This window comes from Montipora foliosa, chromosome 10 (assembly GCF_036669935.1).
Source record: "Montipora foliosa isolate CH-2021 chromosome 10, ASM3666993v2, whole genome shotgun sequence".
Classification (NCBI taxonomy): domain Eukaryota; kingdom Metazoa; phylum Cnidaria; class Anthozoa; order Scleractinia; family Acroporidae; genus Montipora; species Montipora foliosa.
Window position 1 is genome coordinate 10,503,070 of NC_090878.1, and position 15,805 is coordinate 10,518,874.

A 15,805-nucleotide genomic window follows, 5' to 3' on the forward strand; every position below is an offset into this window, starting at 1 on the left:
ATAGAGCAGCGGTGATCTAATCCGAAGGTCGTGGGTTCATTTCCCACCCTGGTCGGAGTTTTTCACTGTCCTTGTGTGGGCTCATTTCCATTAGTAGGGCTAACGCTTACATGGTTCATATGGGGTTGAAAACAAGCAATTCGCATTACACTTCACGGCCAACGTTTGCAAAAACGTAACCCTTCCTTATCCTAAGAATATATTGCTAAGAGCGGTTTCAGAGTGAAAATAGAGAATGAAGGATTCTCTGTTTCATGCTTACGTTGTCGTCAAAACTTCAAATTTGGTGATTTCATGCCGTCGTTATCCATAGGACCGCAAACCTACCTTCAAAAATCCGTGCTGTGCTGAACGTGCAGCATCTTTATTTATGCTCTTTTAACCAATGGTTTTATTGTTTTGCGACGTTGTCGTACGTAGTCGTAGCCGTCGTCGTTTTTTAAATTCCCTAATGTCGATGATGACGATGACTAAAATGATGATAATGACGATCATGTCGATGATGACAATGGTGACGACAATGATTATGACGATCATGTCGATGATGACGACAATGATTATGACGATCATGTCGATGACGACGATGATGACAACAATGATTATACGATCATGTCAATGATGACGATTGTGACGACAATGATTATGACGATCATGTCAATGATGACGATGGTGACGACAATGATGATAATGACGACAATGATGATCATGATGACGATGATGACGACAATGGTGATTATGACGATCATGTCGACGATGACGATGGTGACGACAATGATTATGACGATCATGTCGATGATGACGACAATGATCATGACGATCATGTCGATGACGACGATGATGACGACAATGATTATGACGATCATGTCAATGATGACGATGGTGAGGACAATGAATATGACGATCATGTCGATGACGACGATGATGACGACAATGATTATGACGATCATGTCAATGATGACGATTGTGACGACAATGATTATGACGATCATGTCGATGACGACGATGATGACGACAATGATTATGACGATCATGTCAATGACGACGATTGTGACGACAATGATTATGACGATCATGTCGATGATGACGACAATGATTATGACGATCATGTCGATGACGACGATGATGACGACAATGATTATGACGATCATGTCAATGATGACAATGGTGACGACAATGATTATGACGATCATGTCAATGATGACGATAATGATTATGACGATCATGTCGATGACGACGATGATGACGACAATGATTATGACGATCATGTCAATGATGACGATGGTGACGACAATGATTATGACGATCATGTTGATGATGACGACAATGATTATGACGATCATGTCGATGACGACGATGATGACGACAATGATTATGACGATCATGTCAATGATGACGATGTTGACGACAATGATTATGACGATCATGTCGATGATGACGACAATGATTATGACGATCATGTCGATGACGACGATGATGACAACAATGATTATACGATCATGTCAATGATGACGATTGTGACGACAATAATTATGACGATCATGTCGATGACGACGATGATGACGACAATGATTATGACGATCATGTCAATGACGACGATTGTGACGACAATGATTATGACGATCATGTCAATGATGACAGTGGTGACAACAAAATGATTATGACGATCATGTCGATGATGACGACAATGATTATGACGATCATAACGATGATGACGACAATGACGATTATGACGATAATGTTGATGGTGACGATGATGAAGACAATGATGATGATGACAATAATGTCGATGATGACGATGTTGAAGATGACGACGGGGACCACGACGATGGTGACGATCATGATTAGGTCCTCCCTGTATGTGCTGGGCTCTTTTTGTGCATCTTTTCTATTTTGGAGCGATATTTAGCATTTCGAACACTCTTGAGCACCCTTTCGATTTTTTTAGCAAAATTTGAGCAATTTGTCGTTTTATGGGCACCTTTAGAGCAACATTTTGAATTGTAGTACGGCTTTCAGCAAACCGGGGTTCTATCACCATAGAATTGAATAGTTGAACACACAAAAAACTGAACGATTGATGGAAAACAATTTGGAACCATGCCAGTCTTCAAAATATATATTACTAAATTTATTTTTTGTTCGAAAAACAGTGGTGTCTTACTTATATGATAATTTCTAAACAACGGAAGTCCAGTTCTTTGGTAAACAAAAGAGGCATACTCATGAAAATCGTCAAGGAAGCGTTTCAAATTGTAAGCAACTTTTGAGCACTATTTCTAAATTTCGAGCACGTTTGTTCAAAATTCTACGTCTATTTGAGCTCCTTTTTTGCCATTTTTCCGAAGCACTATTTAGCGTTTTTTCCCAGCGCAACAGGGACAGGCCTGAAAATGATGATAATGATTATTGTGATGATGACGATGATGATGATGATGATGATGATGATGACGACGATGATGACGACAATGATAATAACGATGACGACGATGTTGTTAATGACGATGACAATGATGACGACAATGATGATAATGACGATAATGTCGATGTTGACGATGATGACGATGTTGACGACAATGATGGTTATTGCCATAATGTCGATGATGATGGCTATGATGATAATGACGATAATGCCGATGACGACAATGATGATAATGACGATAATGTCGATGATGACAATGATGACAAAAATGATCACAATGACAATCATGTTGATGATGACTATGTTGACGACAATGATGATAATGACGATAATGCCGATGATGACAATGATAACGACAATGATGGAAATAACCGTCTTGTCGATACAATAGTCCCAAGAGAAACTGGAAACAATGCTTATGCAAAATTTTGGAAGGACAAACGAAAAATATTATGGTCAGAAGAAACCACAAATGAAATTTGCTTTTTATCGTCGTGGCTAGGTAAACTGACAGGTTTTGCAAATCAAAAATCAAGTGAATAATTTTCTTTGTGAGTTAAGAACCCGCTCCACCTCAACCTGTGTTACTTACCCCTCCCCCAAAGGCATAACATTGACAGGTGCAAAAGATGCCCGCACAGCATTTTTGATTATCGATACGCGCTAGCGCTTTCGGCCTCGGCACGGGCTATTTTAAATTAGCAACGTTGAGTCTTTTTTGTTTGTTTGTTTTTTCAGTTCATTATTCTTTTTTTTTTTTTTTTTTTCTATTTTTATCAAATCCCCGCAGTTCCAAGCTTATTCATTTTTATCTTGGTTGCACTGTCAAGAATAACACATAAGGACCTGTCCACACCGGGTGTTGATTTCGTTGACGAAAACAAGCATAAAAGCGAAAAGGAAAATAAATGTTTCGGTGTAATTATGACGATTTTGTCAAGGGAAATAAGTAAAGACTGCGAGTGCAATAAGTCATGCAAAAATGCAGAAGTCTTTGAGTTACAGTTAAAATTCAAGTAATTTCACGCTACTTTAGGTTTAGGATCATTGATGCAATGCACCAAACAACGCAATGTAGAACCACTCTTCCATGCAAATCTCACCGGGCAGACTATTCATAGGCTCTTTTTTATTAGGACTTAACTCACGACAGACATACTACCGATCTTCTTGACTCTAGCCATTTATGGTCATTTACTACTGAACTGGACAACAATACAGTAACTACAAGAACACTGACAACTACACCTCGAAGGCGTTTGATACTTCCCCGTTTAATTACTGTCTTCGACTGGACAAGGCTATTCGTGCTAGGTTTTTCTCAACCACTCTTGAGCATTCCATGCCTCGTCAATTGATGCCGCCCAACCTTCCCCTCTGAATAGAAATCTACCTATCTCAGACCTATTTTGACCAGCCCGCCCCACGAATAATGACCGGTCCCCGAGCTAACCTTATGAAACCGATAGTTCTGCTCTCTAATCATTGACGATACAACAAACTGTTTAAGGATTATCCACACGTATACGATTAGGGGGACGATTTCCGGATTCCCATTTACGATTTCCCGTTTCCCGTTTCCCGTTTCCCGTTTCCGATTTCTCATTTCCCATTTCCCATTTCCCATTTCCGTTCGGTATCAACAGGGACTATTAACACCTACCACCTACCACCTACCACCTACCACCTACACGTTGATATTATTGGAAACGAGCACTGAGTACATCATTTACGAACAAAAGTAGGTATATTAAACCTAATCTCTTTCGTAAAACTACTGATACTGAGGCTTGGCGACTTTGAGACTTTGAGACTTTGAGACTTTGAGACTCACTCAAACAGACAAACGCTTGATACAACTGCTAACCTACCGCAAAATATTCACATGACATTTAACAGCATGCACATGCACATGCACATGCACATGCACATTTTTATCACGGGGATCAAGCCATATTGCACACATCAGTTATTATTGAAAGCTCCTTTTTTTTCAAACAATTTTAGCAAACAACGGTCTTATGACGACTCACCATTAATCAAGAATCGTTTCAATTTTTGGGAGACTTCTCCTCTTTTGAGCTAAGAATATATTTATCTGTTCTCGTGCATGGCCACTTTTGTTATCATACAGACTTAGCACTTTTGTAGAATTACATCAACGTAAAAAGGAGGAGAATACATGGCAACCAAATGGAACTGAGAGAAATTTTTAAGTTTCAGATGGTATTTAAATCCAAAGCTCTCCAAGATCTAGGTATATCTGGGTAGATACTATACGTACTGAGCTACTGAAAACTCCATGTTGAGCAGGGATTATCTGTGGGCTTTTGGATAGAACGACAACATGACACACCGCACCAATTCACACCAATTCAATTGTGGCCCATATCCGCATCGCGCAGTCACATTACGTATCGTAAATAAAGCGAGACTTCCGATCGTCCAAACTATGAGATATATTTCTCACAGCTTGGATCGTTGGAATGATGAATCTTTCCATTATATTTTTCCTGCTACGTAAAAGTTAACGTGACTGCAGGACGTTTTTATAAGCCATAATTGACTTCGTAGCTGCGTGATGTTGTTCTAGTCAAAACCTAATGGATACCCGTACGCACCATAGAATTTCCAGTAGCTCCGTGGTTAGAGCACCTGCCTAAATATCGAGGATCGTGGGTTCAAATCCCATCTGGGATTCGAATTTTGTTTTGGGAGTTATTTTTGGTTGCCTTCTCTATGTTTTGCTAATTAAATGATATGACTTAATGCACTCGCAGATTATATATCTATTATATATCTATTTTTCTTGACAAATTTGTTATGATTACAGTCGTCGAAACTTTAGCTTTTTCCTGTTTTTCTTCCTAATTAGAATTCCCTTGGCTTCCACAAGTGCGCTTGCGATTTGCGATTGCATATTATATTAGCAAGTTAGTTGTTGCAATAGTGGAGTTTGCCTTTGAAAACTTAAGGGAAATAACAAGGTTTGTGTGGATGGGTCCTCTTAAATTACAGAAGTATAGTTCTCTTATCGCATGTAATTTGCACGCAACTTCAAAGTTGAAATGAAGGCCGTGGAATATAAACGGGCCAAACGAAAACCTGTATTCATTTTGCGGCTTGCATTAACTGCGTTGAACTTGCCACATTTTATTAGCGAGCGCCAAAGGTGTTTGCTGCTTTAAATTTTGCCGCAATTTCACAAGTAATATAGACGCTCGATTAGAAATATAACACAAATAGCAGTTATAAACATTTTGAAGCAGTACATTTTATAGACTTGGTGGCTTGCATGTTTCAAAAACTTTCAAATATATATATATATCATGTTTTCCAAAATAATAACGTCAAGTCTATAAAATGCTTTGCTTCAAAATGTTTGTAACTGCTATTTGTGTTGTGTTTGGACGCTGCTATCGATTTTTCATTTTGTATTTCTTCCGGGCCTCGAATGTTGAAAAAAGTATCTTAAAGTAAGGGTTAAGTGCCACGCACCCTAAATACTCCTTCTTTCGGTATATGTTAAGTGCCTTAAAATCTCTGGAAGTACCTTTCCGTAGGGTGGACTTTGACCTTTCGTCTAAAATGACACTTAGAAAAAATACGGCGGCCCAAATACGCATGCGCCGTATTTTTTTAAAAAATTTAAAGGTTAATTAAACTACGACTCAAAAAGTAAAAACAGTTTTCACATTGTTGTGTTTCTTTATTATTTCATAGACTTAGTAAAACATTAAGTTATGACTCACTGAATAAAAATTACATTTTATTATCACAAGCAAATGTAATACATTATAAAGTTTTTGTTTTTCGTAAACCCCAAATTTTCAACAACAAAAAAAGTTGGCGCATGCGTACTTTGAGCGCCCGTACTTTTTCCAAGTTTTTTGGCGGGAAAATTTGACTCGATTTGCACAGCGTTTCCCCTAACAAGTTTTTCAGTCAAAACACTTAAATTCGTTTAATAACAACACTTTCGATCCCACCCATACAAGAAAAATATAATAGCTTAAAGGGAAACCTTCACTTACTAATGTCGAGTTTGCAATCAACTTTTTTCGACAGTTTTCTTCAAAAAAGTGTTTGTATCGAAAAAAAAAGAATTTTAGAATCACTTATTTTCACTTTCAAATTTTCCGTACGCCGCAATCTTCAATAATTGTGACGTGTTACGGTTGGGCTTTTTGTTTTCACACAAACAGAATCTGTTCTTGAACAATAACGCAACCATTACACGCTACAATTATTCAAGATGGCGGCGCCCGGGAATTTTGAAAGCCAAAACAAACCTTTATGAAACTCATTTATTTCGGATACAAACGCTTTCATTGGAAAAAGTTTGAACAATTTTGATTGTGAACATTATGTTCTGTGATTTAAGTTGGCTGGAACCAGTTTCACTACTTTTAAGGACCTTTTTATTAGAAGGGTTGTCACTACAAAACTGTATCACGTAAAAGAAATGTTATGGTACCATATCAAACACCAATTATTACTTAACAAAATGCGCTCACTATTTTGACGTAATAGGTTACCATGGCAACATGAAAGCTCTCCAAAAACACCCTATATTTCGTCTTTACTCGCTTATACCTTAAAAATGAACTCGGTGACCCCATTTTTTATTGTAAAATAGTAATTAGCAATATGAGATAGGACTAACTGCAAAGTTAAAAAAAATTCTTGGGAGCCAATTCAGAGCTACCTTAAATTTTCGAAAAATTAAGGTAGCTCTGAATTGGCTCCGAAGAATTTTTTTAAACTTTGCTGATAGTTCTATCTTAAATTGATAATTACTATTCTACAATAAAAAATGGGGTCACCGATTTCATTTTAAAGATATAAGCAAGTAAAGACGAAATATAGGGTGTTTTTGGAGAGCTTTCATGTTGCCATGGTAACCTATTACGTCAAAATTGTGAGCGCATTTCGTTAAGCAATAATTGCTGTTTGATGTGGTACCATAACATTGCTGTTGCGTGATACAGTATAGTAGTTATAACCCATCTAATAAGAAGGTCTCTAAAAGTGGTGAAACTGGTTCCAGCCACCTTAAGGTGATTTTCTTGTTCTAGTGGAGGTTCCCTTTAATACGCTCTTGAACCTCGATGTTTGAACTTTCTTACCGTTATCATTTGCTCTTGATGAAGACGTTTTTCAACTGGACAAACGCAGGAAAGACGCAACGCAAAGATATAGCTATAAAATGCGTGGCTTAAGTCATGCCTCCGAATCGCTATTTCGCATAGCCTTAGACTGGAGTGCAAACACAGTTAAAATTACAGTAGATAACATTGATATTGCCTGACTTTGAACCTTTGTAGTTACAAATGCGAGAACCATTTTTTTGGAAATCAATTATTTAAATTGTTAAGCTGGTCTTTGCCCAAAAGATGAAAGTCCTGAAGCTGTATCGAACGAAGGCAATTTAAAGCGTCACACAAATCTAAACCTTTTGCAGGTCTGCCGTGAAGTTATTTCATGTTTCTTAGCCTAGTGTTGTCAATTTAGAAATTATGGATAATTGGATGAGGACAAAATTGAATAGATGAAAATTAATAGGACGTTTCTATGACCAGCTTCAAAATCATCCAATAACTCAGTTTTCATGGGATGAACAATGGAAAAGATTGTGAAAACAAGTTCTTTGAAAATCCGTCCTCTCTTAAAGCGTGTGCCGAGTTACCAAACCTAACTTTTCATAAAACTATCCTAATGATACACTTAATTGACCACTCCCCAAAGGGACTTTCAGGGTCAATATAAGCGCGGCGCACGACATCGAGCAGAGAGCATTCAAAATTATTTGTGCAAATTAAAGCGAAATTCTTGGCAATTTTCCGTCAGGTGAATGATTGATTGTAAAGAGGTTACGAAGTTCAAAAAGTCGGTGAATGCTTTGCTGAGCTACAATGGTTCAAAGTCAATCAAAATCCAACCCATAGACTGCAATGTTTACCATGTTTGCCTGCCGATCAAGATGGCGATGGAATCGGATAAAAGTCTATTGCACAAGGAAACTATTTCGAAATGCGTCGACGAAGCCTTGAATTCTAGTTGTCCAGTAGAAAAGGCCTCTTCCTAAAAATTAACTTAACGTAACGCTTTTTTATCATAACAACTTTAATGTCTGTTGAAGCATCAATTCAAGTTGAAAACATTGCTCGCTGCTGATCGCTCATCGCGCTCGCTTATTGATTCAAAAGTTGCGCCCATATCATCGAACGCAAAACAGAGGTTATACAGACCAAGAGAAAATAAAACAATCCGAATCAAAGAGAACTGTTCTACCTTTGTTAAAGGAAAGCTTAAATGACAATTATTTGGCGTTGATGAAAAACCGACTGGTGCAGTGTTGTATTACAAATCAAAGGAAAGACAAGATACCCCACCCCTCCCCCCCAGTGGCAGGAAACCCGAAGGCTCCATTATCTTCGCCTGCTGAAGTTATTACGGCAGGGGTGGCTCCCACTCCAATCCCGTTGAATGCACAACTTGTCTCCAGTAATACTGGTACGCATTTTACCGACCTCAAATGGACGGAAAAAACTGAGTGACATTTGAAAACAAAAGTTGAGATTCCCACTATGTGGTGGATTTTTTCGTTGAGTTTTAAGAAAAGTCTTTATTCTTGTCTTGAATTTTTGAGAGAGAGTGTCCCTAACTTAACCTAGACTAAACCTTTAGACAAATGTGATGACAAAGGTTTTAAGGAAAACAAGAATATCTATATTTCACGTATTCCCATGAAAACTAGAAATTTGAGTTTGTGACATTGCTATTTATCCCTTTGTAGTTGTTCAGCATTGATGCGGTCTGTATAACGTTAGTTCCGATTAATACGCAATCCCGTAGCATTGAAAGGAAAAGATTTTACTGCGCACCAGACATTAAAGTTGTGATGAACCCAGACAATAGCTGGTGTAGCGAACAAATTGCATGACAATTTTATGGCAGTACCATTAGCATTAAGACCGACGTCAAAGATCTATTAATCGAAAACATTTAATGACGATCTGCGTCTATTTGTTTATTTAATATTTATTTACTTCCATACTGCTTTATTTTACTTTCTTTTAAGCGATAATTAAAATAAAAGGAAAACTTTGGCCTGTGCAGTCACAAATAAATCTAAAATGATTTTGAATTTAAGGTGAAATCAACTTATGTCAGAGTCCAGTCGAGAGTGTCCGGGCCAGGGTCCTATAGGTCATCTTTTACAGTTTTCCGTTTTTAGTTAGTCAATCGCCTGTTCAGTCCTGCAAGTTTCACTAGCATGCAAGCAGGCTCTTCCGTTGAAAATGTGAAGACATTCGCGACTTGCCTTTGTGTGTCACCATCTTAGCTAGCTCTCGTGATTGGCCCGGTCAACAAGCACCGCGATCTTCAAGGCTCGCACAATCCGTGAATTTGTCTCTTTAGCATTGATGCTTCAAAGGTTCCACGGCTTTGTAGATACTAGTTGTGTTGCCGTTTAGTTTGTGTGATGATCGTCGGCTATGGGGCGGCTGTCGTTGGGTCCGGTGTTTCGACAGAGTTATATCCGATTAGTCTCTGTGGTAGTGTCATAAGTAATCTTTCATCCGCCACTATTAAGCAGGGCTCTTTTCATTAAAGCGCCCACAACTGTCTTAATTTGTTTGTTTATTAAGAGGTAGAGTAATGTTTTAAGGCCTCTTAATGAGAGTGCAAAGCACATTTCTGTCTACAGTACTAGTAGTACGTGATCAGTTGTCATCACAGCGTTCATTTGCAATTGTTTTTGAGATCGTCGATTACTTCTCTGTGCATTAAATGTGATTGTGTATTGTGGACTTAGAGGGTTTTAGCAGCCGTGCTTGCAAATAATTTGCCATTCCTTGTTCCGAGATCTACATCACGAAAAGAACGGAGACTGGTAAGAACTCGGGCTTTTCCCGTTAGTGAATTATCGGTTAATTGGTCATAGTATTGGAATCAAGTGGAATCAAGTGGAATCAAGTGGAACGATTGGAAAGAATTTAGCAATTCAATAAGATGGTTGTGCCAGTTTGAAATTGATGGTACAGTCTGTTCCGCCAAAAAATCTCAGAAGAGGAATTGTGCTTGACTCTCGTTCATTGTTTTGTTGTCAAAAGTCACTTGTTTCTTGAGATGTAGTACTGTCATGATGATGTCAGTCAGCGGTTCTTCGTCGACTGTCCTTTGTATTAAGATTCGTCAGTCTGTCGCTATGGAGTCAGTCGCTATGGAATCATTCTGCTTTAGTTCAAGTGGTTTTCAATGATGGAAAGTACAAACCATTTTAAAATATTTTGCTTTGAAGCTGCTCTGACCTATTTTCTTACTAACTAACCACGTAAAAACCTTAAGCATGGTGGGCGAGAAAATTGTTTACTCCTTAACTATGAAAATTTCGAATTGACTGTTTTTAACGCTCGATAAGCCTTTTTTTTCTTAAATAGTATATATTTTTACTCCGAGTCTCGCTATCATTGATTGACAAATGTTACCCCGGTTAATGAAATGGAGAGATTACTATTTATGGATGGTGAATCGCGGGTACTCGGAAAATGTACGAGTGCTCTTTCCGGAGATTCGAAGGCTTTCGATTAAAAGCTTGGTCGTGGGAGCCTGGTCATAAAACTAGGTTCTGGTAAGAATTGTCATGCTATACTGTTAGGATTCTCGCTGTCATTTCATTCCTAGCAGTAGGGCGGAACAATTTGTAATCTAAACCTACTTTAATGACCAAAATCCCACGAGTCTTCAATGATCAGTCGTAGAGGATCCGAGCTTGTAATCAGGAGGTCGTAGGTTCACTCGGGTTGACTCGGACATTTTCCGAGTACCCCCGAGTTACCACCACAGAAAAACATCCCTATATTTATTTAGTGTTATATTCAAAGAGCCGACGTTTTACTCTATATGGATTTTAGTAAGACCGACTAAAAAGAGTATTTTAACGATCTTTAGTTTTATCACCGAATAACAGATTTAAAACTTAACTTCCACGTATCGATCGGTACCATGACCATAACATTGTCAAACATGTTGTTACAAAAGCCGTGCGATAAAAGTACGTGGGCAACATTAAAGCTATACACCAAGCGATCAATTACAAAAAATATGATTGGATAGAAGCAAAGATCTACAAACGCCCAAATTGCGCAAACAATTGCAATGCATGCATTTTGAAACAACAACGCTCGTTTTGCGACTAATTTGAGGCGATAAGATCCAAATACACCGAGTCAGGAAACAAAATATCAAACTGCTTCATCAAACCCACTGATCGCTTAATGTTGAAATGGTGACTATGAAAACTAATCCTATGTCATCTCTGCTGTGCTACTCCGATCTAATGCAACAACTTTAAACGTTAAACTTTGACCGCGGAATAGTCATTTGAGGATAAAAAGAGTCTTCTTTCCATTTTGCAGCTCACGCCATGTTCGTCGTCGTGTGTGCAATCCAAGAGTACAATCCCATTAAGACAAAGACAACCTGATAAGCTCGCTCCAGTGAAAGTATAACGAAATCGATTGTAAGGAAACTTTGCGAAATAGCCACCATTTCTAAAGAATTAGTAAACTCTAGAGCTCTTATCTTTGTCGAATCAATTTCCTCCTGATTCTTCGATTCACATCTTTCTTCATTTGCTGTTTCTTTTTGTGTCCATTCTCTGTCCATTGGCACTGACCTTTAATATAAATAAAGCGAGGATAGATGAGACTATTATAAAGAAGAAGCGTCTATTTTAGTAAACAGATTAGCACTATTTAATAATTGTTCATGCAGTTGATGCAGGTAAATGTTTACCTTAAACGACTTTGTCTTCAAAACTTTCCCTTCTCTTTCCGAAGAACCTGAAGTCCTTCGGTTTCCGACCTGCGAACAATACCAGAACAATACATTAGTTAAAGTTCACAAGTTTTGTTATCTTAAATTTTCTAAGTTACAATTTGCCTTCGAGAGACATTGAAATATCTTTTCCTAAGCGCTGGTACGGTGAAGTTATTCAAAACACTTCACTATGGCTAAAGTCGTTTCTTCTTCGTTAAATTGATCTACGAATAAGTTTTAATTCTCGAGAGAATTACGACAAATAAGTCCAGCAACAACCTAAGCACATTCTAGAAACGTAATTCGCTGTACATAAACTTGTCTTAGAGCTTAAGAAAGTAATCATGCGAAAACTGACCGTGTTTGAATAAGCGGGACAAATAGACTTGCCTCCTCCGTCTTGGTCCAAACGGCGGCAAAAGAGTACCGTTTCAAAGACAAACCATGTAGCAGAAACGCAGCACATCTTGCCAACGTGACAGCAACTGTAAAATGGGCGAAATTTTGCAATGTTTTATGAATATGGATTAGATTGTCCAGAACCAATCACTGACAAGAACGTCATTAATATGAAAAGGGCGCTCTTGTCCGCGCATTTTAATGCAAATTACAAGAACCGGAAAGGAAAAGAACAGAAAGCAAATTACTTTTTTATCAGAGTTGTTGTATTAGTAAAATGTTTTCCTAATTTTCGGACAGTTTCCCAGCTACAGAAGCTACAGTTTATAACGCAAAAAAGCAAAACAAGAGAAAAGTCCTACGGGATAAAAAGACATTACATCGGCAAGGATTCGATTAGGATTCGATACCGCTGAATTTGAACTGAGCGGGATCCTGCTCTAACCATTGAGCTATGACAGCCATTACTTACGAGAAGTAGAAAATTTCTCATTCCCACAAGTGCGTGTGATTCAAGTAAAAGGAACTAGAAGGCGATTTTTCTTCAAACGATCCGTTAATAAAATGTTTTTCTCATTTGCGCACAGTTTGTCAGTTTAAGGTGCAGAATTCATAGCTCATTTAAGAACAACCAAGCGAAAAGAAAAAAAAAACGTACAGAATAAACAACACCTCATCGGCCAGGAATCGATTCGAATTCAAAACCCGCTACGCTTGAATTGGGCGGGTGCTCTAACCACTGAGCTATCCCGGCCGATGCCCAAACAAAAGAAAAAATTTCTCCACAACACAAATTCCTCCGATTGCAGTAAGTGGCACTAGAAATCGTTTTTTTTTTTATAAAACGCATGTATTACTAAAACGTTTAAAACATTTGCGCACATTTTTCCAGCTAATGATGCGTAAGCGCCAGCTCATTAAAGAAAAAAAAATTAATACTAATAAGAAAAACAAAGCATCGGCCAGGAATCGATTTGAACTCGAAACCCGCTAAGTTTGATTTGGGCGGGGTGCTCTAACCACTGAGCTATCCCGGCAAATGCTGGAACTAAATCGTAAATTTCTCAATTTTGTAAGTGCGTCCGAATGACGTAACTGGAGCAAAAAATCGTTCGTTTTACCAAACAACTATTTTCCTAAAATGTTTTCCATGTTTGTGCACAGTTTGCCAGCATTAGGTGCACAAACAAATTACAGCTAATCAAACAAAAAAAACAAGAAAAATGTCAGAAGGTAAAAAACACAGCATCGGCCAGGAATCGATTTGAATTCGAAACCCGCTAAGTTTGAATTGGGCGGGGTGCTCTAACCACTGAGCTATCCCGGCCGATGCTGGAGTTAAACTGTAAATTTCTCAATTTTATAAGTGCGTCTGAATGATGTAACAGGAGCAAGAAAGCGTTCGTTTTTTTAAACGAGTATTTTACTAAAATGTTTTCTATGTTTGCGCACAGTTTGCCAGCATAAGGTGCACTGAGAAATGAGAGCTACTCAAGCAAAACAAAACAAGAAAAATGTCAGCAAGTAAAAAACACAGCAACGGCCAGGAATCGATTTGAATTCGAAACCCGCTAAGTTTGAATTGGGCGGGGTGCTCTAACCACTGAGCTATCCCGGCCGATGCTGGAGTAAACCTGTAAATTTCTCAATTTTATAAGTGCGTCCGAATGATGTAACAGCAGAAAGAAAGTGTCCTTTTCATCAAACGACCATTTTCCTAAAATGTTTTCCATATTTGCGCACTGTTTGCCAGCATAAGGTGCACTGAGAAATGACAGCTAATTAAGCAAAACAAAACAAGAAAAACATCACGAGGTAAAAAAAACAGCATCGGCCAGGAATCGATTTGAATTCGAAACCCGCTCAGTTTGAATTGGGCGAGGTGCTCTAACCACTGAGCTATCCCGGCCGATGCTGGAGTTAAACTGTAAATTTCTCAATTTTATAAGTGCGTCTGAATGACGTAACCGGAGCAAGAAAGCGTTCGTTTTATTAAACGACTATCTTACTAAAATGTTTTCCATGTTTACGCACAGTTTGCCGGCATAAGGTGCACTGAGAAATGACAGCTAATCGAGCAAAACAAAACAAGAAAAATGTCAGGAGGTAAAGAACACAGCATCGGCCAGGAATCGATTTGAATTCAAAACCCACTAAGTTTGAATTGAGCGGGTGCTCTAACCACTGAACTATCCCGGCCGATGCTGCAATTAACTTGTAAATTTCTCAATTTTATAAGTGCGTCTGAATCACGTAACCAGAACAAAAAAGCGTTCCTTTTATTAAACGAGTATTTTACTAAAATGTTTTCCATGTTTGCGCACACTTTGCCAGCATAAGGTGCACTGAGAAATGAGAGCTACTCAAGCAAAACAAAACAAGAAAAATGTCAGCAAGTAAAAAACACAGCATCGGCCAGGAATCGATTTGAATTCGAAACCTGCTAAGTTTGAATTGGGCAGGGTGCTCTAACCACTGAGCTATCCCGGCAGATGCTGGAGTTAATTCGTAAATTTCTCAATTTTATAAGTGCGTGTGAATGACGTAACACAAGCAAAATAGCGTTCGTTTTTTTAAACGACTATCTTACTAAAATGTTTTCCATGTTTGCGCACAGTTTGCCAGCATAAGGTGCACTGAGAAATGACAGCTAATCAAGCAAAACAAAACAAGAAAAATGTCAGGAGGTAAAAAGCACAGCATCGGCCAGGAATCGATTTGAATTCGAAACCCGCTAAGTTTGAATTGGGCGGGGTGCTCTAACCACTGAGCTATCCCGGCCGATGCTGGGGTTAACTTGTAAATTTCTCAATTTTATAAGTGCGTCTGAATGACGTAACAGGAGCAAGAAAGCGTTCGTTTTATTAAACGGATATCTTATTAAAATGTTTTCCATGTTGGCGCACAGTTTACCAGCATAAGGTTCACTAAGAAATGACAGCTAATCAAGCAAAACAAAACAAGAAAAATGTCAGCAAGTAAAAAAACACAGCATCGGCCAGGAATCGATTTGAGTTCGAAACCCGCTAAGTTTGAATTGGGCGGGGTGCTCTAACCACTGAGCTATCCCGGCCGATGCTGAAGTTAAATAATAAATTTCTCAATTTTATGAGTGCGTCCGAATGAAGTTACAGCAGGAAGAAATCGTTTTACAAAACG

At 38.4% G+C, this 15,805-nt stretch overlaps 1 protein-coding gene and 1 long non-coding RNA gene across 2 annotated transcripts; one reads left to right on the forward strand and one right to left on the reverse strand.

The window, feature by feature from the left end:
* Positions 1-609: 609 nt before the first annotated feature.
* Positions 610-2,962, forward strand: LOC137972513 (protein PFC0760c-like). Its single transcript, XM_068819267.1, has 3 exons — positions 610-762; positions 885-1,640; positions 2,369-2,962. Exons 1-3 carry the CDS (start codon positions 610-612, stop codon positions 2,960-2,962), a joined length of 1,503 nt encoding a protein of 500 aa, XP_068675368.1.
* An 8,823-nt stretch (positions 2,963-11,785) lies between these two features.
* On the reverse strand, positions 11,786-12,725 carry LOC137974001 (uncharacterized). Its single transcript, XR_011117364.1, has 3 exons — positions 12,606-12,725; positions 12,224-12,292; positions 11,786-12,104 (listed from the first exon to the last, which is right to left on the reverse strand). It is a non-coding gene; the product is annotated as an uncharacterized lncRNA (long non-coding RNA).
* Positions 12,726-15,805: the final 3,080 nt, after the last annotated feature.